The sequence below is a fragment of the Ascaphus truei genome, chromosome 3 (assembly GCF_040206685.1).
Source record: "Ascaphus truei isolate aAscTru1 chromosome 3, aAscTru1.hap1, whole genome shotgun sequence".
In the NCBI taxonomy this organism is placed as follows: Eukaryota; Metazoa; Chordata; class Amphibia; order Anura; family Ascaphidae; genus Ascaphus; species Ascaphus truei.
Window position 1 is genome coordinate 207,032,765 of NC_134485.1, and position 24,026 is coordinate 207,056,790.

The following is a 24,026-nucleotide window of genomic DNA, read 5'->3' on the forward strand; positions in this document are numbered from 1 at the left end:
TTGTGTTTAGTCCAGTAAATAAAATGCACTTTGTGCTGTACTGTGCGCTTCATGTGCTCTCTCCCACTCCTCGCTTTGCGTGATTAGTGCGGTACTCCATACCCTGGCGTCACTACTCTCAGAGCCTGCTTGCTATACGCAGTAAGCAGTGCTTGTGCATTGTGAGAATACGCTATGCATTAGCCCATGAAGGAGACCTGACTTGGTATTAAAGCCGCCGTGCAAGCGGACTGTTTTCTTTTATATAGCATTGAAGCAGGGGGTCTCCAGAGCTGGACCCCATTCATTTCAGCTCCGGTAACTCCTTGCTCCCCGAAATACTTACCTCCATATGGGGTGCCAGTATCTCGGCGCTGTTTAAAGGTCCTGGTCACGCAAGCCAATAGGAAGCCGCACCGGGTGACATCAGAGCTTCCTATTGGCCCGAGGGCTGTGGGAGGTTTGAATACCACCATTACATGAACCACAGCTACCCCAGCCGGAGCGGCTACCAGCACCCCTTACCGGTAAGTAGGGGTAAGTATCTCAGGAAGCCAGGGGTCCAGGATCTAAAATGAATGGGGTTCAGCTCAACAAACCCCCTGCTTCAATCCTGTGTAAACAAACTAATAAAAACGATCTGCTGCTTTAAGGAAAAGGCCAAATTATTGGCAGTTTTAACCCCAAAAGCCTTCTCAAATAGTTGTATGTATACTTTTAGCTTTCAAACTCATAGCGGTATGTTAACTCTCATTTGTTCATTTCTACAATTGAATCCATTCGCTGCCAGGTGGGCCCTGCAACGCATTGCAAAGCACAAGGGTTAATGCGATTTCCCCATTACCGGCATAGTTAGGTTCCTGCTCTTCAGACTCATCGGGGCTATCTAGAGGTTCAAGGTAGGCAGCCGGCACCCAGCCACGCTTGTTCTTCAGCTGACAGAACCACCAGCCTGTGGGAGAAAAACGTGGTCTGATTGGTGTCACTGAGAGAAAGGTTTTATTGTAGTAGCTAACATGTCAATGATCAAGTTTGAGTGTTCAATTTGTGCTGCTGACTACAGACCTATCGCCTCTATAAAAGGAACTTGTATTTATATCTCACATTTAACTCCAAAGCGATTTACGATGACTTTAGGTGGGACTTTTCTGAGGTGCGTGGTTCCAACATGTTTGTGATCCACTGATCTGAATGGTGAAATTCTCATTGGAGTGCACACAATGAAATAATGCTAGTCAGATACAAGATTAAGATAAGATTTGCCTATGTCCGGATTTATACCATTACTACGTTAATTCAAGTGTAACATTTTAACAGTTTGCACAAGCCTCGTCCCTATCCCTGAGTTTGACCCTTAAAAAATGAATTTGACTTCAAGCCTCTATAACACAGAAAGGGCAGTTTCACAGCATGTTGAATAAGTGTACAGTGGTGAATGTAAGTACACGAGTGATACTGGTGCATATATTGAGAAGGCAGGAGAATTACAATTTGACTGTATGTCATCAAAATACTTAAATACAAATAAATGCCTTCTCCCAGCAATCAGAAATGTCATACCTTCCTTTGACCCATCAATAACAGCACATTCACCTAGTAAATGGGACAAGGGGGGTGGGATATCTGCTGCTTGGTATTCACTGTGAATTTAATGTACCAGAAATCAGATTGTCATGGTTCAGATCATGGCTGTATTTGCTTGGCGTTTTTTTTTTGCTGTAGTTTGCAAGGTGCTTCAATCAGTGAAAGTCCAGGATTCCCGAGAGTGTTTTGCAAATGTATAACATTGGACCGAATCAGCAGTGTCTTCTATGCCAATGATGCCCCGGGTCAGAGTATGGTCATCGTGCCCAATTAGGACACCAGTCATTAATGGGTGCTTCTGCTTAACATTATCACCCTCGTTTTATATCACAGGCAGATATAGTTCAAACTTCTATAATAGCTCTATCAGTCCTGGAGAAGTGTTGATTCGTTGTAGGTTCTCATACCTTTTAATGAACTAACTTGAGAGTTCTGCATAACTTACATTGTAGTGTAGAGAGCTTTCACGTTTCTTCATCGAGTGTAAGTAGCACATAGTCAAAAAAGCATAAATATGCAAAGCAACTAAGTATGTGGGACGATACAGCCTGCAGTTTTCCAAGTGGCTTGGTGAGAAGATTAGCATAAAGAGGTAGGTGAAAAACTTGAGTACACTATAAAGAGGCATAACGCTCTTAGGATGACAAGCTTGGTACACTATATTTTCAAATATGAAGAACGCTCACATTAATCCACAACAAAGTGTCACAACCTCCAACACATCTACACCACAGGAAGACGAATCCACAGAGGAGATATCGATTTCTGGTTCATGTAATTTCCTGCATCCTGCAGCACAGAGCTGCTATTCTGTACCACAAAATGCAGACCCAGTTTCCGGGTTTCGCACACACATACAGGCGCAAAGATTACTGTGCTGTGTCCACAGCTGCACTACTACTAATTACTGAAGCATGTGCACAGCAGGAAAGCAGCCCCAGCAGCTTTGCTACCAAGTCACATAAAGAAGTGTGGGGGGTTTGTGCAACTGAACTCTGTAAATGAATCCCTTCTTAAAGTGAGTGCATTGTGGCTTTTTACTATAGATTTACCAAATATATTGAGTTTCACTTCACATGTTTTGTTGCAAAAATACATTTGAACCTCTATATGCACCACAATCAAAGAAATATTTATAAAATGTTATTTTACTGGTACCTCACACCTAGCAGATTGAAACAAATATACCCGGGGTTCTGATCTGTGCTGGAGGGCCCAGCTAGGACTCTCTTTGCGGTCAAAAGTAAATGCGTGATAAGAAAACAACTCCCTAAACATTATAAACCTAAAAGCTGGCGGCCCATATATACTAAGAAGTTATCTGCTGTAGGACACCTTCCCGAGCTGGGAGACACACATTGACTTGGATGGGCTGTAAAACGTCTTGCATCATCGGAAGATGTCTTATAGCAGAAAGCTGCTTAGTAAATATGGCCCGATATCTCTGGAGAGGTCAAACAAACAAATTAAAGAAGAAATTGTTGTGTATATTCAGTATAAAAACATTTCATAAAGGCAAAATAAAAAAAAGGTATTTTTTTTCTTACAAACAATATCACAGATAGATTGAATGTGACATTACAGACATTGTCTCTGTTTCATTATGCGGTGGCTTATGATTTTGACATAGCCACTGCATATACCAATGTACATCTTGTATGGTGTGTATACATCCTGTCCATCTGTTGACATACAAATACACCAGTAAAGAGATTTAGTAATAAGGATGTTCTGTAGATGGAATAATATGTTACCATTTTCGCTCTTCTCCACCACATCCACCACGTCATCAGCTTTTATAGCCAGCTCACTCTTGGAATTCTTTTCATAGTCTGCGATCGCGCGATATGTCTGCAGGATAATGGGCCCTGTGATGTCTGTGGGGAAAAACACAGATCACTTTGGCCCAGCACCACAAAAGGGCGCTAAGCTTTAGCATGCCTTTACTTTGTGGATCTCGGTTCATTCTTTTCTTTTTTTTGTATTGTAGATTTTATAATTATACAATCTTACAGCAAAGATCAAAAAGCATACACTTTACAAACAACATACTGTATGAGCCATAGTAAAAGAGTAGAAGGGAGAGAGAGAGAGGGGGGAGAAGGGAGAGAGAGGGGGAGAAGGGAGAGAGAGGGGGGAGAAGGGAGAGAGGGGGAGAAGGGAGAGAGAGGGAGGGAGAAGGGAGAGAGAGGGAGAGAAGGGAGAGAGGGGGAGAAGGGGGAGAGAGAGAGGGGGGGGAGAAGGGGGAGAAGGGAGAGAGGGGGGAGAAGGGAGAGAGAGAGCAATGGAGGGAGAGAGAGTGCAATGGGGGGGGGGGAGAGAGACCGACACACACAGAAACACAGACAGCCCCTATACAGCCAATGACACCCCCCTCCCGTAATAGCCACGCCCCCAAGCTCCTGCTCTAAAAATGTTGCAGGACAGCGATCGCTCATGCTTGGTGAGCTGGTGACATCACCGTTCTCCAAGCATGAGCGAGCTCAGCATCAGCAGTGTGGACTCAGCCTAAGGACTGAGCAAGCACTGATTTGTCCTTCCTGTTTAGTTCCAGTTAATGTCACTTGACTCAATGTAGGGCTCAATGTAAGAGGTCCATCCGGACTGCATTGTGGATCTGTTCCCAGGGCATGGACATGTTATATTTGGTTATGGTTGCTCTGCAGACGATCAGCTGTAATCAGATATATTATCTTATGTACATTCAGTAGAGGTGGGATGTTATCAAACGCTACATTTATTCGAGCAGCACATTAAGAATGTATACATATTTGCTAAAGTCTCCTGGGTGTGAAACTGTGGCAAAACAAAGGCAACAAAACATGTATTAAAGAAAAGGAATTCCACTGTAAGCAATTTGAGGTTTTTTCCTTTGATCACTCTGGTGCAATTATTTTGCACTGGTTTTGCTTCAGTTTTGCTACTAAGATACTTTAGTAATAAACGTGCCTGTAGTCTTGTATTTCTCTACTATATAGTGTACAATGTGGCCGCTTTATGTAAAATAATGTATGTTTAATATTGGTCTTGTCATTGGATCAGCAACTTTGTGGACTCAATACAACTACAACAGACTGAAGCCCAAAGGGATTATCATGGAACCTGGGATAAGACAAGGCTGCATTGCTTCAAGGGAAAAGGAAAGATACTGGCAGCTAATGTGGACACAAAGCATGTGGTTCAAGACGAGGCCCATGCATGTCAAAGTATCTTCCTGGTTCATAATTCCCAAATTACATTGCACATTTTTTAGGCTGGCTGAGACCCCAGACTATTGTGTTTTAGGGATAAAACATTATAAATAACAATGGGGCTAATTATCAAATTCTCCTTTCTGCCACATTGGGCCAATAATGTTGGAAATTCTTTTTAAAAACAGCAGTCACAAACCAAAAATCCAATTCCTCTCATTTTGGATTTTTTTTTGTACCACGTTTGCACCAATTTTTGTAGCTCACAGATTTTGACAAAATAGCCCCCTTATACACGTAATACTGAGATATTTCCTTACCCGAAGCATTGTTTTTCGTGTTTTCTGCCTTCAGCAAAAATGTTTCGGGTCTCCGAACACTAAAAAAAAAATATATATATATATTTTAAGCTACTTAGTGAAGATCAGAAAACCAGTTAATCTGGTGTATTAAAATAAACAAACTAAAGCAATATTTCCACGTGTGATGATGGTATGTTCCCAATATAAAATATAAAGTGCTAACCGTCTAACACTAGATTAGATAAATGCAAAGTAAATACACATCTCTACTAATACCATTAATTAACCAAGTAACTCCCTAACACCATTTATTCTCCAGATTGCGTTGATGTATATTTCCAAACATAAATAACTTATTAAAGCTTTGTTTACCCCCAGTTATAACGCAGAGAAATCTATATATCAACATAGAGAAAAGTCTCTTTAGACGCACTGCTCTGTTTTAGATATACGCAGAGGCGGATTTACAAATCCGCCGCCCATAGTCACTTACCTTGGTGCCGCCGCTGCCTCCTTCAGCGTCAAATTGCGTTGTGTTGGCATGGCAACGTGACGTCACATTCCCGTGCCAGCACAACGTCATGTGACGATACAGCGACGCCCAAGAAGGAGGAGGGCGGCACGAGGGAGAAGGTAAGAATTTTACAGAGGCCCCAAGTTCTTCCCTGGTAATTAGTGGGGAAGAGAGAGAGAGGTGTCTGTATATGGAGGGGAAAAAAAGGGAAATTTGCCGCCGCACAATTTTGGCGCTCTAGGCCCAAGCCTAATGAGAAAACCGCCACTGGACGTACGTCACTTCAGATGTGAAGGATTTTTTGTTTCAAATACAGTGTAACTCCTCCACAACTCCTTATAGAGCAAAGTTAGGGCAGATGGAGGAAACTTGGAGCAAAATGTTTTGAAACATAGGTACAGGATGAAAATGCCTCGGTTTTGCTCCAAAATTACCTTGATATATAGATCCCTGAAGATACACAGCATAGTCCTAGAACCTGAAGCCCAATGTATCATAGTACTTCACACACCGAGTGCCCGTCAGAAGTAGACTGCAACATACTCACTTGTTATTGGTAGCGGGGCTCACATCATCACCTCTGACTTTAAAGAAAGTCAGAACATGAGGGCAATGAGAAATCTTAGAGGGCAGATTGAGCAATGTAGAGCAGTAATCGGACAGGGTGACCTGTCTGTTCTCTGTCGATCTGAGGCCGTCAAACCACTTTGGAGCTGAAGAGACAATAGCAGTTGTCAGACTTTGCATTGGGTAATTTTCTAAAGCCGATCAAATTGCCACCAAGATAGGATATCGTAAAATATGAGACATACCCATAAACTGTATGGTCCCTATTCACTAAACTGGATTTAAGAGGCAGAACTACACAGGACAAAACTGCAAGTGATATGCTCAATAGGTTATGACTTGGTGATTGAGGCCTGGAATAGAAGACAAGTAAAGTATAAGCATTTTGAAATCATTTTTAAAAGGGTACACAGACATTGTTTGTAAACATTGTAATCTGAAGATTGGGATTACTCTTTCTTATCCTGTTATAATGGAAAAAAAGACCATTTCAAATAATTAATTAAAAAGTATAAATAGAAAAACCTATACGTGTCTGTTTTTTTTTTGTTTTGTATTTAAAGTGCATTACAAGTTTAATTTAAACATTAAAACTTCTTTCCATTATTACCAGTTCGCTGTAGTCCTGGGTGGGATTGCACTGGTATATCATAAATAATGTTGTTATTGCAAATGGTTATTCATATTAATCAACGGTCACATCATTGATTTAAAGAATATCCATCACAATAGGACATTCCAGTTCTATCATTGAATATTTCTTTCTTTCCAGCATATTATACTTTAATCCTTCCTACATATGGTTAGATAAGCTTCAGCTGTAGGGCAGGGATGGCAAACCTGTGGCACAAGTGCCACCAAGAGGTGACATATAGAGGTTAAGTGCCTTATTTTACAATGTGTGATAGCGCAGTTTTAGCGCTAGCGCACAGAAAGCACCATTGACTTTAATGGAGATTCCTGTCTGCTGGCGCTGCCGGCGCTGCCGGCACTGGATCAGAGCTGTTGCACTGTATAGAATGAGGCCCTACGGGGCACATGCATCAAGTTCGGGTTATCGAACCCTTTCCAGCATTGACTCCCGTTGGCTTGAACGCGGGAACGGGTGCGATAGCCCATACTGGCACCTGATGCAGGTGCCCCTAGGTGAGGAAGTTCGAGGGTGACTGAAGTGAGAGGAGAAAGAGCGTGCTGACATCAGCTCAGTTCAGAATGCATTCTGATTTGTCTTACAATATTTATTACAATATATCGCATGTATCAAGAGTCCAAACCATTGAACAAAAAATGCTGGTGCAAAATGATATAGAACGAATAGGAAAAAAGAATACATTGTGTATATGATGCCTTTTATTTTTGCTAGCGTTGCAGCAATGTACAGTATAAGTAGACTGCATTGCGATGCCAAGAGTTTGTTGAGTTCAGCATAGTTCCCAGAAGTGATTGAGTAGCTTGCACAGATGTATGTGCACAGATGTATGTGCACAGATGTATGTGCACAGATGTATGTGCACAGATGTATGTGCACAGATGTATGTGCACAGTTGCACGGTGATACATGGACTATGTAAACGGATGTTCTGTTGATTGCATTTATTCACAGGGCTGATACTGCACACATTGTATGTTTTAAGTTTAGTGTATTTATTTGTCATTTGTATTGTTTGCTATGAACTATCTCGTTTTCACTGGAAGCAGATTCACCAAGCAGTAGCTGCATTAGGCACTTCTGCACATGTGCGGGGCTTGCATCAGGTGTTTTGAGCCTCATTGATATGGACACGTATAAATATATGGACATTTTACTCAGTACCCATATACCCCTGACGAAAAAGGCGGAAGCTTTCGAAACGCGTAGGGTGGTCCCTGATACTCGGCTGCTGTTTGAGAGCCCACTCGCTGTTTTTTGCCTCACACCTTCTGGTGAATCTGCCGATCCCAATCTCCAACTCGGAACCGGCTTTACACTGGCCGTGTGGAAGCGAGAGGCTTGATCACGCTCTCGTTCCCTTAGCAGGAAGCGTTCTGAAGCTGGCCCTTCTGCATGGTCATGAATCACCATCTTGGACGTTTTCTCAGCTACACCGCGGGGTCCAGCAACTACCCGGGAGGTCTCTAGCAATACAGATGAGAGGGAATACTCTCCAATATATCCACTGTGCATTACCACTTTCCATCTGGTAAGTGGGTATTCCACCTACAGCAGCTGTGGTCTCTATGGGACATTTCATATATGGATATTTTATATATATATATTTTAAATTTGTGTTTTAAGAAATGTCACTTGTTTGTGCTATTCACCTGTCAGCTTCCATTAGTATTGTAGATCTTGATAGTTCATTGTATTGTGTAGTGTTTGTTTATTATAGTTAGTTTTTCTGTTATAGTATTACGCTATGTTTTGTGTTTGTTTTTATTTTTCATATATTTGATCTCATTGTATACGGAGCACCTCCAGGATCTTGGCTGATTTCTTCAGGCCGGGTTGTATACCAATTTATTTATTTATTATTTTTTATTTTCATATCACCGTTTACATTGCAGTTATTATTGCTTTATATTACATATAGCTTCTTGGGGCGCCAGAAATATCTTTTCCACTATTGTCACTTTTCTCTGACCAGGTGGTCAGAGTTCTATTTCAGGTAGCCGCCTGATATCTTATATTTAAGATTATCTAGGCCTTTTTTTACATTTACTATTACACATACTTTTTAGTAATATTTTATTTTATATTTTATTTTATAGAATTAACGCTACCTATCTGTTTTTTTTTAAATTTTATTTTTATTGTGTATATGATGCCTTTTATTTTTGCTAGCGTTGCAGCAATGTACAGTATAAGTAGACTGCATGGCGATGCCAAGAGTTTGTTGAGTTCAGCATAGTTCCCAGAAGTGATTGAGTAGCTTGCACAGATGTATGTGCACAGATGTATGTGCACAGATGTATGTGCACAGATGTATGTGCACAGTTGCACGGTGATACATGGACTATGTAACCGGATGTTCTGTTGATTGCATTTATTCACAGGGCTGATAGTGCACACATTGATCCATACAATGAATCCTATAGTGAAAGTTCAATTTATCTTTCTGTGATTGAGGAAGTAAAGAACAAGCCTACACAGGGGCAATAAATGGCTCTGCTATGTTTCATCTGCCCCTCTAGCACTAATGGGAGCGTGCTCACCATGAATCCCTTTAGTGCCAGAGCAATGTGTGGCAGTCTTCTCTGGCAGAGAAGGGGTTACAAAAAGAACAAAATTGTATTTTGATCTTTAGTTAACGAGGTGCAACCGTCCCTAATCTTAATCGTACTTCAACTCTTCAACTTGCAGCAGTGAAAGGGTTTAATGTTAGAGCAGTCCCTGGGACTCTGCTGGGATGACTTACCCCAGTTACTGCTGCATCAATCAATCTATGTACTCCCCAAAGGTTTTGCAGAGCAGATCACTATGGTGAGCATTTGTGGCTATTACACAAATGCTTCACAGAAGGGTATAGACCCACATTAATTTCCTATGTGATCCTTACAATCAGAGGTTAAAAAGGACTGGGACTAACAGGTGGTTCCATATCAAACAAATTAATCATAACAGTTTCACTTCTCCTTTCCCCTCTCTTTTGTATTCACCATGTCTAAAGAGAAAGATGGTATGAATTTATTTTTTCATGTGGGTTGGGTCTTTTTTTTTTACAACTGTCTGGAAGTCTTGTTTGTTTAGTGCTTGCACAAGAGCAAATTCATACGTAAAATTCACTTCTGAAGCCCTGGAATACATTTTGTGGATAGTAAATATATAGATATAATATGAATATAACCATTTATTCAAATATACAGATCTCCTCTAAGGCTCTTCGCCCACCTGCTCTTCCATATATATCTCTGTTCTCAAATCTCAATGTGACCCAGATCAACAAATGATAATTATACGCAAAATAGACATTATCCTAACATTGCATATCCACAAAAGTCCATGCTGGTAACGCTATGTTAGTCAGGTCATAACTAACCGTGGAGTTACTCCCATTCAGACCATGAAATACAGCTTCTGCGCTCTCTCCTCCAGAAGCCGTAGATAAGGATAATGCAAAATAACAACAATATTACAATAACGTTACGTTAAGCCTATACAAGAGATGTAAAACACGTGTCAACGTCAGGGGAAATAACATCTGTTACTGTTTTATGTAACATTACGTTATGAGCCCTGATTTCCAAAGCTTTGTGGATCTAAACTTCTGGAAGGTTTATTTATTAAGCTGTGTTAGTGCCAATTGGGGCACTATTGAAGAGAAACACCCAATGAAATCAATGCGATAGTGCCCTGATCTGACTTGATGTGCTTTGGTTGCAATGGGCACCCCCCATAAGAGCTTTGAAATTCTGTATTTCTGAAACACCTCTGCAGGTAGGCTCTGGCAAATATCAACCAGCCTCACTGAATAATTCTACAAGCAGAAAGAGGAAGGAAGTGATGCAACTTTACAGATAAGTATGGGACCGGAACGGAAGTACTGTGTCTACTGGAGGTTAGCAAAATCTTAATTTAGGAAAAAACTTGGGGCACAAAAATGGTTAATGGGGGAATAAAACCTGAATGTGTGATATATTATATTATAATATATATATATGTGTTTAAAACAGCATGCATTGGCTTGAGGATTGGCTTGTGTAATACGAGCTTGAGACAAAAGGTGGCACTTTGTGCTCATTTGCATGTCATTTCCCAGAATCCCTTGCTGCAGTGGAAGCGCTGTATGCTGGGTGACAATGGGGAAAGGCAGGGTTGCAGACCTGTCTAAGACATGCAAATGAACATACAGTAATATTTACAGTTGCTATATATATATATATATATATATATATATATATATATATATATATATATATATATATATATATATGCACTCCCTTGAGAAAGGTCCTGTTGTAAGGACCGAAACGTCGGTTGAATGTGCCTGTCTTTAATACATCTGTTGGACATTATATTGAGTGCTGTCTCCTTTCTTGCTGCGTGGTCTTGGATTCTCTGGTCTGCCTGGTACTCAAGTTTGACCTTACCTGTCTTTCTAACTATCGGCCTGTCCCCTCTTGCCCTTTGCATTTAAACTCCTTGAACGACTTGTATTCTGTCGCTTGCTCCATTTTCTCAACACCTACTCTCTCCTAGACCCTCTACAATCTGCCTTTCGCACTGCTCACTCCACTGAAAACAGCCTTCACTAAAATAAACAATGACCTCCATGCTGCCAAAGACATGGGTCATTACACTGCTCATATTACTCGACCTCTCTGCAGCATTTGATACTGTGGACATCAACTTCTCATTTACATTCTCCATACTCTTGGTATTTGTAACAAAACTTTATCCTGGATCTCCTCTTACCTCTTCCATCGTACTTTCAGTGTCTCTTTTGCTAACACTTCCTCCTCCTCTATTGATTTCTCTGTGGGGGTACCCCAGGTCTCTGTCCTGGGACCTCTTCTCTTTTCTCTATACACACTCGCTCTACATCTGCCACACTGACTGAGAATATTACTGGCTGGGTGGAAGGCATTCTAAAACCACTTGCCAGGAACACACCCAGCTATATCCAGGACACCACCGACCTGCTAAACAAACTTAATGCTATTTCAAACAGGAACACTACTAGCTACCATGGATGTAGAATCACTTTACACAAAAATCCCCCACGAGGATGGGATTTCAGCCTGTAGATACTTTATGGGACCGCAAGAGCCACTCACAGAGACAGTGACTAAATGCATCAAATTTATTCTGACCCATAACTGCTTCACATTTGGAAATGACACATACTTCCAGACAACCGGGACCACTATGGGCACTCAGATGGTGCCACAGTATGCCAATCTGTTCTGCACAAAACTGGAAAGTGACTTTCTTTCCACCTGCCTCTTGAAACCACTTACATAACTTTGGTACATCGATTACATCCTCCTGATTTGGACCACTGGTGAACAGGACCTCCTACAGTTCAATGAGAACTTCAATACATTCCACCCGACCATCAACCTGAAACTCACCCATTCCCCGGACGAAGTATATTTCCTAGACACCACCATTACTATAAAGAACAACCAACTACAGACTTCTGTATACCGCAAACCTACAGACAGAGCCAGCTATTTGAAGGACAACAGCTTCCACCCAACACACACTAAGCATGCAACCATCTACAGTCAAGCCATACGATACAACTGGGTATGCTCCGGCACAGCAGACAGAGGCCAGCGGATTACAGCCTTGAGATCGGATTTCATAAACCATGGATATAACCACAGAATTGTAGACCAACAAATCCATAAAGCCACCAGAATACCAACAAGTGATCTCCGTGAATACAGACAGAAAGAGAAGCGACAGGGTACCTTTGGTGGTCACATATAACCCACACCTAAAAGCCCTAAGCAAGATCGCCAGGAAACTACAACCCAATCTCCAGGAAGATACAAGACTGCAACAGCTCTTCCCTGAAACACCCTTATTATCATACAGACAACCTCATAATCTCAAGAAAATGATGGTGAGGAATAAAGTATTCAGCAGTACAACTGAATGTGGGATAAGACCATGCCAGGACACAAGATGCAAAACCTGCGCAATGCTCCACACAGCGTGCACAATACAAATACCACACAGGAATCTGGAGAACAAAATCAAAGGAAGGTTCACTTGTTCTTCCAGCAATGTCGTGTACCTCATTATGTGCATGAAATTCTCAGGCGGCTGCTACTACATTTGCATTGGTGAGACAGGACAGGGGCTAAACAAGAGAATAAATCTGCATCACCACAGCATTACACGCGGAACAAGAGACAGTCCTGTCGGCGAACATTGCTCTGACTCTGGCCATAAGATGAACGATCTGAAGGTGGCCATACTCAAAGGTAATCTTAGAACCCCGAAAGAGAGACGTTGCATGAATACAAATTTATGCAACTGTTCGGGACACTTAGCGGTGGCCTAAACCGAGGCCGCAGTTTCATGAGTCACTACTGACACAAGAGAACTCTCTTCCCATGAGTGCTAAAGGTCATGTCTATACATACTGCGCTATATTAATGTACACACAGCTGTCTCTGACACATACAAATACATAATGTATTTCCATCCCTATATACCAATAGGGACCACATAGTATCCACACACACTTACAGTATTGCAGCACCCTCTTACATTTCTACACCTACGGACACCATTGGTATACACTCTCACTCCAAACACACATTTTGTAAAGTGCTGTATACACTATGGGTGCTTTATAAATTTATATTTACATACATACATACACACATACACTCTTAGATCAGTAACATTCAAGGACCATTTAACACCTCAAGTCATAAATCGCATAAAGCACAGGGGGGAGGGATAGGTTCCAGTCATAGATAACATTCCACTATGCACAGTTTTTAAGTTAAACCTTTCTTGCTTTATCCATTGTAACACCACCAGAAGAAGAGATCAGTGTATCTCGAAAGCTCGCACAAATAAAAGCATTTCGTTAGCAACAGAACGGTATCGTCTATTCGTTTTTTATTTTATTTACATATATATATATTTTTATATATATATATATATATATATATATATATATATATATTCCAATAAATAAAGTAGAGTTCAACTTACAAATCATTTAACATTTGATTCAACTGAACCAAATGTTAAATTATTTGTAAGTACAGCTCTACTTTATTTATTGGGGGATTTACCTATTTGTTAAATTTGTGTTATTTGTTATTTGTGGAGGCTACAATAACATTGGCAAGTTATAGGTAGTATAGAAACATACGTATTATTAAAATGGTACTCTTTTCTTACTATGTAAAAATAACTACAGTATATAGATATACAGATATTTTGTCATGAACACTAGAGATTGAAAATCAGACACAGATGAGTAACAGCATTTACCAGGCATTTCAATTAATGATGCCAACTCCCATCCCTTGCTGGAAAGGAGACAGATCATCTCCACCAAAAGCCTTAGGCTAAGGCCCTGCTGCCTCAGACCCCGCGCCCGCACTGCAGACAGGCGGCGCGTGGAGAGGCACTTGGGGCTTTTTCCGGTCCAAAGGGACCATTTTTGCAAGCGGGGGGGGGGCGTGGCCAAAATGGGTGGGGGGGCGCGGCCATGACGTGGGGGGTGGGACCGCCCCTCAGCCGTTCAGCCCCTCAACCATGTATTGATAGACACTAAGTTGTTTGATGTTGCATTTATTTAATGAATGTACATGTTGTATACAACCACTCCATAATAGCTCAACTGCTCAGCCCCTCAGCCCCTCAACTGTTTAGCCCCTCAACTCCTCAGCCGCTCACACACACAGACAGGCACTCACGCACTCAGGCACACACATACACACACACAGACAGGCGCTCACGCACTCAGGCACACACATACATACACACAGACAGGCACTCACGCACTCAGGCACACACATACATACACACAGACAGGCACTCACGCACTCAGGCACACACATACATACACACAGACAGGCGCTCACGCACTCAGGCACACACATACATACACACAGACAGGCGCTCACGCACTCAGGCACACACATACACAGACAGGCACTCACGCTGCTTTCCCCCCACACTCTCCTCCCGAAGCCTCCCCTCCTCATTGGCTCACAGCCACACCACGTGACCCATCGCCGCTTGGGATTACAATTTTCTTGCATCCCCTGGCGGCTGGCGCGTCACAGCGTGTAGTGAGCCAGCAGCGAGGGGGGACTGGGACCGGCTCGGGAGGATTCCCGTGCTGGTGGGAAACGCTCGTGCGGCCGCCCGCGCCGCCGGGCGCAGCGGGTCCCAGCCCTTACTTCAGGCTCTGGTTGGGAGTTGGCAAAACAGTAAATTGATGGTGGAAATGTGGGATTTCTGAGAAACTTTCAGCCCTTTAAATGTTCTGCGAACAGGTACATCAGGAATCGATTTGGGGTTAAAAACAAAATAAACGTGAACACATTTGAAAATGCATTGCACATCTCTATTGTACGCCTTGGAGAAAAGGAGGAGGATTTCACTATGTATATTGTGGGCTTTTATTTTCAATAGAATGGGAGGTTATGGAACAAGAGCTCACCACTATTTATAGTCTGCACTGTGATCAACTGGGCAGTGTGCAATATGCACGAGAAGAGTTCCACTCCATTCAAATTATTGGGCCTAACATCTTCTCCAACATGGGAACACAGCCTCACAACAAATTAAATAGGGACCTAAACATTTTAAAAGTCATTGGATATTCCCATTGATCTGTTCACTGTCTATTTTCCACGCATGCAACACATACCGCAGTGAAAGAATGTTATGTCTCCTTGCATGAGGAAGTGGTCAAGTTTATCAGTTATAAAAAGTGACACCATGACTGTGTATGCAAGAGCAACAAACACAACACTCCCTCTTATTACGTGACAGTCTATTTTAATACCAAAGAAGGCATTTGAAACTGGTGAACAACCTCAGTAATATAAAAGAGTAAGAATGCACTCACAACCGATCCCACTCCACACTAAAAGGGTGACGCTGCTAAAAATGAAGATCACAAAACATGCACTGACATTTTAGCTAAGTGAACTCTAAAAAGGCTTTTACCTGGTAAGTGAGGAATAGTCCTGTGCTCTTTATTTATATCTCCCGATTCAATAGGAAACAGTTCTTTCAAGGTTTTCTAGAAATAAAAGGGAAGTCAATAAATACTTTAACTGATCTGGCTCCACTGGATTCAGTTCTCATGTGAACTATAATAAACTGTATCCATGTTGGACTGCATCTCGTTCACAGAAAAGTGTCTTACAGCATCGCTTAAACAATCAGGGCCTAATGTTCCCTGATTTCTTGCCCATGCACGTAGTTTTCCCTAAATCTTTTTTAGTGCTCATTTATATTGTGCTGGTGTATTTTTGTAGTATTTTCTTCATTGTTCTACTAGGTGTTTTTTTTCCTTCCTCTAAAAATAAACTCAATGAAATGGGGAAAAAAAGAAAAGGGAGACAGGTGTGATCACTGTCACGCATAGATGTCTAATGTTAACTTCCTGGCATATACCAAGGGTGGCCAACTCCAGTCCTCAAGGGCCACCAACAAATGTCAGCTATGAGGGATATCCCTGCTTCAGCACAGGAGGCTCAATCGTTGACTGAGCCACTGATTAAGCCACCTGTGCTGAAGCAGGGATATCCTTGAAACCTGACCTGTTGGTGGCCCTTGAGGACTGGAGTTCGCCACCCCTGCTATATACTATAAAGTTGCTCAAATTAAAATGGGCTGAAAGCAGCTTAGTGGAAATGCTATATGTTTGCAGTGGAATAACTGGGTCCTTGATCACAGTTAAGTTACTGTACTTCTTTATCTTCCTTTTGCTGCAAGCACCAAAAAGTGATACTGCAAGCCATTTAATGCAGAGATACATTGTGCCTGACACATGTGCAGCTCAGTACACACTTTCAGTGCAGTATTTTTCATACTGCATATATGCCATGACTTATGTGCTAAATGCTTAATTGGTATTACACTATAAGACAACACCGAAGCACTTAATTATGATGGATTATGAGCAATACAATTATAAAGCATGTCTTAAAATAACAAAAAGTGGTCATACTTATTTAAAAAAAAAAAAATATATATATATATATATATATATATATATATATATATATATATATATATATATATAAAACAAAAAAGTGTGGCGCCAAAAAATAAAAATATAATAGTGATATAATAAATTAATTATGACTATAGTTAATGAATAAAAAGTTGTGTAAAGTGAATGATGTATGAAAGGGTTAATATCTCAATTTCACTAATGTGACCTTAGTGCATATTGATACAACACAACCAATAAAAGTGTACAAAACAGTGCATGAACGTGCTCAAAAAAGAGAAAAAGAAAGACACAAAAATCAAAAAACTCCAACCAGTCCTTCCATAATTAGTCCATGATGATAGGATGTCTGATGTTGAAAGGGGTCTTTAGGCTGCTCTCACACAGGGTAAACCAACTCCACAGATATCTACAGACAAAAAAAGAGAGAGAGCGCACGCCCCATAGCATAATACTGCATAAAATTTATTAAAACAAGGAAGGGGATGGGAAATGGGGGGGGATAGGAATCGCACTCACAGGATGCAAATGGTTAAAAGGCAATTTGTGATTATATCACCACCATCCGGTTCTGGATACTGCAACACGTCTCCGTGGACTCCTTCAGGGCTGCCAGACACGATCACCAGGGACCAGATGTTAAAGGCTCCGTTCGCTGTCTGTATAGAGTCCAAAACTCCAGCTCACACTTCCAATGGCCGCCGATCGTATTCCCGCGCTTGGTGTAGGCTGCTGCGCGTGCGCGGCGTCGTCGTGATGACGTAATCGCGCTCTCAGTACCCTAATGCGTTTCGTCACCTGACCGGTAACTTTCTCAAAGGGCTGATGGCTCAGCCCTTTGAGAAAGTTACCGGTCAGGTGACGAAACGCATTAGGGTACTGAGAGCGCGATTACGTCATCACGACGACGCCGCGCACGCGCAGCAGCCTACACCAAGCGCGGGAATACGATCGGCGGCCATTGGAAGTGTGAGCTGGAGTTTTGGACTCTATACAGACAGCGAACGGAGCCTTTAACATCTGGTCCCTGGTGATCGTGTCTGGCAGCCCTGAAGGAGTCCACGGAGACGTGTTGCAGTATCCAGAACCGGATGGTGGTGATATAATCACAAATTGCCTTTTAACCATTTGCATCCTGTGAGTGCGATTCCTATCCCCCCCCATTTCCCATCCCCTTCCTTGTTTTAATAAATTTTATGCAGTATTATGCTATGGGGCGTGCGCTCTCTCTCTTTTTTTGTCTATATATATATATATATATATATATATATAAAATCTCATAAGGGTTTGTAGGAAGGAGTCCAAAAGGTGATACAGGAATACTTCTTTCAATGCATGTTGACCATTGTCTCATGAACTGTTATTACAGTATCTTAATATGTTGGCTATGTTGCACCACAGGTCTCTGTAAGAAGGCTGGTTGTAGCTAGCAATTCGTTTTCTAATGAATGGTCACATGGAGAGCAACAGAAAGTCTCATTTCTGTGCCTAATTTCCATGATTTATATTACAATATAATCACTCCATATCCTATCACTGATGGATATCAGCTGCTTCTTAAACTACTGACTCCTTCAGCCTAAGGAAGTATTATTGAATCCATGGCCCTTATTCAATACACCAGTTCATTAGAATAGAGCTGTACTTTTCTCCAACACAGGGAATCAGCTTAACAGCATTCTGAATAAGGTGTGGTGGGATCTCTGAATGTTGCATTTCTTTGCAATGCGCCGGTAAAGAAAGATATAAAGACATTATACATTCCCTTATAATAAAACGCATCCCACGCCACGCACAGACACAAAATAACTTACATGGAATTCATAGATCTCGGTAAACTTTCTGTACACAAGCTTTTCTGTCAGATCCTGCCATTTCACCATAAACATGTAGACCTGGTGAACAAGAACATCACACTGAGCAATTACAGACAGAAAACATGTTCTCAATTTTGCACCAGTTTATCTGAACAACGTCAGTGTTCAGTAGAAGAGAAAAACTACTGTAATTGCACACTTGCTTGGAAAAAGTCCTCGGACCATTTATTAACTATACATACACGAGACCAAGATGCTTTTGGTCTCATGTATATTTAATAAATGGTCTGACGACCTTTTTTCAAAATTTGTTTTGTGATTAGTTTTTCTCTTTCACTGAACGTTTGCAATTGGGACGGTTCTAAGGGGATTCCACCGTGAAGACATTCTGCACCACCGAAAACTAAGTTCATCATTACATAACTCAACAACGGGCGTGCGGGGCAAGTATAGATTTACAACGTCTATGTTTTCAACTTCTACTACTGCCATTTTCATTTTAGCGTCCACTATCATACACGGGGGGGCTCTTCACTAACAGGGTAACAGACTATAATAATCATTAACTCGCCTTTACTACAATGGTAAATAATGATTAGTGATGTGTTAAAAAGTTTCTGGGCTTCGGGATGGACCCCATTGTGAATGAATACTGTCTACACATATCCTAACAGTGGTGGTTAATTTGATTTTGATAAAGAAGAAGAACTTCATTACAAATTTGCAAAGGAAAAAAAACTTGGGTGAGGAGATTTAACCTCTAAATACAAGTCAGCAATTTTTTTTTAAAAAGGGCATCTGTTTTAAGGAATATTTAAAGTACACCCCCCAAAAAAATAAAATAAAAAGAAGGTTACCAGACTTGCTTTGTAAATAGACACCAGCTATTACAAAATATAAGTGGTACTGCTAATTCACAATGTATTGTTACAGAATGTGTCAGTAAAGTGAGACTAACGGTATTGTATCAAGATCATTTTGTAATTAAGATACTGCTACAAAGGACATTGTTACCCTGCATCTCTTGGTGTCAATGTATCAAGGTAGTTTGTCCCTGTTTGGCCCCATGTGGATCTCTGATATTTTTATTTTAAGAGTGTCAGTAACTGTACTTACTGCCAGAGTCTATGGCAGTGTCTCTCAAACAGGGTGCCGTGTCACCCAGGGGTGCCTCAGACGATCTTTAAAGGCGCCATGTGGAAAAATCTAATTAGGTGTATTTTTAGTATATGAACCAAATTCTGCAACATTTTTATGAATGTATTGCTGATTAAAGATTTTTGCATTCCATTTAAAATAACAGAAAAACTGAATTGTATAATAACATTTACTATCCATCAATGAGAACACTGTATTTGTAATAGTAAAAGTCTATTGTAATTAGATACTTTTCAGTTGTTGCAGTTTTGTTGTAACTTAATAAGTTGACGGGGTACCCGCAATTAGAACCTCTCAAGAGGGGTGCCCTGTGGGGAAGAGGCTGAGAAACACTGGCCATGGGTTTGGCGATTCAATGTAAATGTCTGGCAGCAAAGGAATTAAGTGATGCTCATATTACAGTTGCATGTAAAACAAATCTGCTCCTCTCATTGTTTCCCCATTCAGTTTGAATAAAAAATCTCCACCAGCTCTAATTAACCGATTCGCTGCCAGAGAACGAACTGATTTGAAAGTACTTCTTGCAGGGAAAGGGTTGTAAGGTTATTTACTCTTGGCACAACCAGGTAGCAAAAAAGAATGCTCTATTCCAAAGTAGCATTGTGTGCATTGACACAGAGTATTCTGCACATTGATACGGAGTATTCTGCATTGTGTGTATTGACACTGAATATTGCATTCTGCAATCTGTATTTTATGCATTGATACGGCTGAAACAATATTTCTACATTAGAAACACCAGCTCATTGTAACTGCCCTAGGTGACCCGTTAAAGAATAGAGTTTGGTGTGTTATGATTTTACAATATACTACCCTAGCAAATATTTAGGACAGTGACCGTAGAAAAATGTATGAGGGGAGAAGTGTGTTTAATGATTTTCAAAAATAATGCATAGGGGAAATATTTCCGACACTAACATATGGAAAACGTATTAAAGTCTACTCACATAGTGCTGACTCGGGACATATCTTTTCTCAAACCCCAGTAACTGGACGTGCCTGATAAAGGATTCAGCCATGGTGTTGCCTGTAATATAGTGAGAGTGGCTGTGAAGGGATTGGATCCTTATAGCTGTGAATCGTATTATTCACTACAGATCCCTGCAGTCCAGTGCTGATCACACGGTTCCTTTATCGGATCCCTGCAGCTTGCTCAGCTCAGTCTGTGCAGGACCGGGGCTCTCTGAAAAGTTGGGGATCTGGATGAAAAGCAGGGTCGAGGCTCTGATTGGCCGGTTTAAAGATAGCAACGGGATTCGATTTTGGAACGTCAAAGTTATTAAGAGTCTAGCCTTGATTGGTCTCGGGGTTCGATTTTGGAACGTTCACCACCCTTTCAACTCGTAGTGCGATCTCGCTGTCAGTTATGGTGAGCTCTTCTCTGGTGCAGGTGCTGTGCAGCATGTTCCTGTTTCTTGCATGAACTGTATGCCCTTATAAAAGTCCCAAGAAAGCGGATTTCCCCTGGTGTCCAGCCCAGGGTACTTCCCCAATCCACCCGTCATTGAGCAAGCAAGGTGCAAAAGCACATTTATATTTGCAGAAAAAAAGTTCCATGCAATCCCCTTGCAATATGTAAAAGTAATTATTTATGTATTTATTTATCCAAACTACAAAACAGAAACTGCTGTTCAGTTCTGAATTCATTGCTTTCTCTAGTCATCGATTTTAAAACGGATTCATATACAGTACTAGTAGTTACCCTCAGACATACTGTAGCATTGCGGGAGTCGTTATGCAGTTAAGTAATGCGGTTCTCGATTTAAGGATCACTTTGAGATGCCATTGCAGGTACCACAGTCATCAACACATTGTGAACTAACAAAGACCAGGTATAGAAAATAATAACATTTTATTAAAGTATTTTATATGTAACTAAGATAGTCTTCTATCTTAAACGTTACTCCAGTTAACACCCCCCCCCCCCGCCCCCCCGCCCCCCAGATAGTCTGATTTCGAGTCAGACTAAAAGACTTGAGTGGATTCAGCACTTTTCCAATATAAAGCAATTTTCTCTGTCATTCTCAAATATCTGAAATTATTTCGGTACTATTTGACAGTATATTAATATGCCAGGAGCACAGTGGCATTCAAAATGTGCTTTAAACTCTAAGAAAACAAATGTCTTGGACCTAATTTAACAATGGTTTATTAAAAAAAAAATATTAAAGCTTTATAAAAAGAGAGAAGATATTTCTAAAACATTTAAAACGTAGAATTGTACATTTGCATTTACTGTACTAATTAGTTATACTGCGGATTAAAAAAAAAAGTACCTATCCGGGGTTTCAGTGATAAGAAGTAGTGGTACTTTGAACACTCACAAACCTATGCTCTGTCCTGTACAGTGTTAGAGATTATAACAATTTAGAGTAGGGCTCAAAGTGACAGGACAGGTATACACTGGGAAATAGTGACAAAAAGTAAGAGAGAGGGAGTCAAAGAAAGTGACAGAGATAGTGACAAAGGGAATGGGGACAGATCCAGTGCATCAACAACCTACAGTAATTAGTATATTCCAAGTAAAAAATACTTATTATTAGAGATGGGATTTTCTTTTTGGGCCCAAAATAAAAACATTTGAAGAATTAGGATCCTCTGAAAAACACATGCTTTTGGGAGGGCCTGTCTAAAGGGCTTTTTTTGGGCCATTGGAAATCGCTATACCATATGTACTTTGATTTAACAGATCCTGCATCAGTGCCATCTCCACAAGGCACTTTGTCCAACGTCTGAAAAGAAGTTCCCTTGAAAGAATATTCGTATTGTTATTTAAAAGGTAGTTTAGATCTAAAACAGTGCAATCGCACATGTGAATATGTTATGTGAAATGCATATGTTTGGTAATGCTTCCCCTTTGTATGTTGCAGAAAGAAGAAGTGTGTACATGTCTTCACACACAAGAGTATGGCCCGTGGGTGTTTCTTTATCCTTTTTTGCTCCATTGGTGCGGTCACACAGAGAACGTTTACAATGTAAAAGTGGTTAGAGAAGGCACAAGCACATAGGCCCATATTCATTATGCTGTGAGGCCACTTCCCTGTGCTGGAGGACATTTTAGCGCTGTTTATTTGAATGGAGCTGAATGTTTCCCGAGCACAGAAAAGCAACTTCACATCATATTGAACAGGGGTCATTGGAAAAATGATTATTTTACTACATTTTATTTTAGAAAATAGGATCATCAAATGACAATAAAGGAGCCACTGAAGGATGTGTTTTATAGTCTGTTTTCATGCTTGTTGCTGGCACAGAAGAAAAGTAATGATGGTTCTAGCAAAACAAATGCTGGAATGCACCCTAAAGGGAGCCATGTATCATAATAGACAATTTTTTGCCAGGACATTGATGCTTTTGATCTTATTAATTAAAGTGCGATACTGCTGATCCCTCCGTGATTGCAGCAAAACAGCCATTGCCATAGGCTAGGCTCACAGTACGTTCTGCAGGAACAAGTACCGCTCCTCAATGTGGCCGGGCCCCCTACCGACAAAATAGTAGAGTAATGCTGCACTCCCCAAATAGCAAAATAAATCATAAATACCGGTGCTCCTGGCTAAGGAATCCCTGGGTGGTACTCCAGTATCTGATAAGAAGGAAAAAACCTGGGCACTGCGGATTTCTGCTTAGAAAATTTATTGTGAGCCAATGATATATGACGTTTCGGCCTCAAGGGCCTTTCTCAAATGCAAATGGCATAATAGACAAACAACATAAAAAAGTTCCTTAAATAGACCCCACCACGTGTCCTTAATTGCCCCGGATTGTCTTCCTTCCAAGATAGTCCATCACTTTCCAGTGATGCATAGGCAGTTCTTGCTCCTCATTCGTTGTATCTTCTTCTCTGGTCGATCTCGCGATGCCTGTGACATCATCATGGCGCGTCTTCCAACCTTCTGGTGCCACGATGTGGGTGACGTCATCACGTTCCCCATCCGATGTTGTTCCGCCTCCTTGGTATGCCGTTTTGCCCTTTCTTTGACGTTTGAGTGTCCTTCAGTCCTTCCAGACGTGGGGCGGAGCTGGAAATCCATTTTTCACTCCGCAATGTGTCATTACTGACGGGAGCCTCCCCTTTGTCACGGGACTATAGGAGTGCTCACCACAAACCGGACTGGACCGCGAGTCCGAGGTGGGGATACAGGAAAACCACTGCCCTACAGCCGCGTGAGCGGGTCCGGTAAGCAGAGTCGTGTGGATAGCCTGGTTCGGGACAGGAGAGTGTAGAATCGTAGAGGTACTTGCCAGATTCGGGGTCGGAG

The 24,026-nt window shown here is 41.3% G+C and overlaps 1 protein-coding gene across 2 annotated transcripts in view; it reads right to left on the reverse strand.

The window, feature by feature from the left end:
• NCF1 (neutrophil cytosolic factor 1) overlaps positions 1-21,182 on the reverse strand; it is a 29,766-nt gene extending 8,584 nt beyond the window's left edge. Inside the window, exons 1-7 of one of the 2 annotated variants that reach the window (XM_075589968.1) lie at positions 20,712-21,182; positions 18,604-18,684; positions 15,775-15,850; positions 6,118-6,283; positions 5,075-5,133; positions 3,318-3,440; positions 824-931 (exon numbers count right to left, since the gene is read on the reverse strand). In XM_075589968.1, the coding sequence (XP_075446083.1) occupies positions 824-931; positions 3,318-3,440; positions 5,075-5,133; positions 6,118-6,283; positions 15,775-15,850; positions 18,604-18,684; positions 20,712-20,783 (685 nt within the window). In that variant the 5' untranslated portion in view covers positions 20,784-21,182. Of the gene's footprint in view, positions 1-823; positions 932-3,317; positions 3,441-5,074; positions 5,134-6,117; positions 6,284-6,382; positions 6,491-15,774; positions 15,851-18,603; positions 18,685-20,711 lie in introns of those variants that run through there. The other variant, XM_075589969.1, reaches the window with a different exon arrangement.
• Between the last annotated feature and the right edge of the window lie 2,844 nt (positions 21,183-24,026).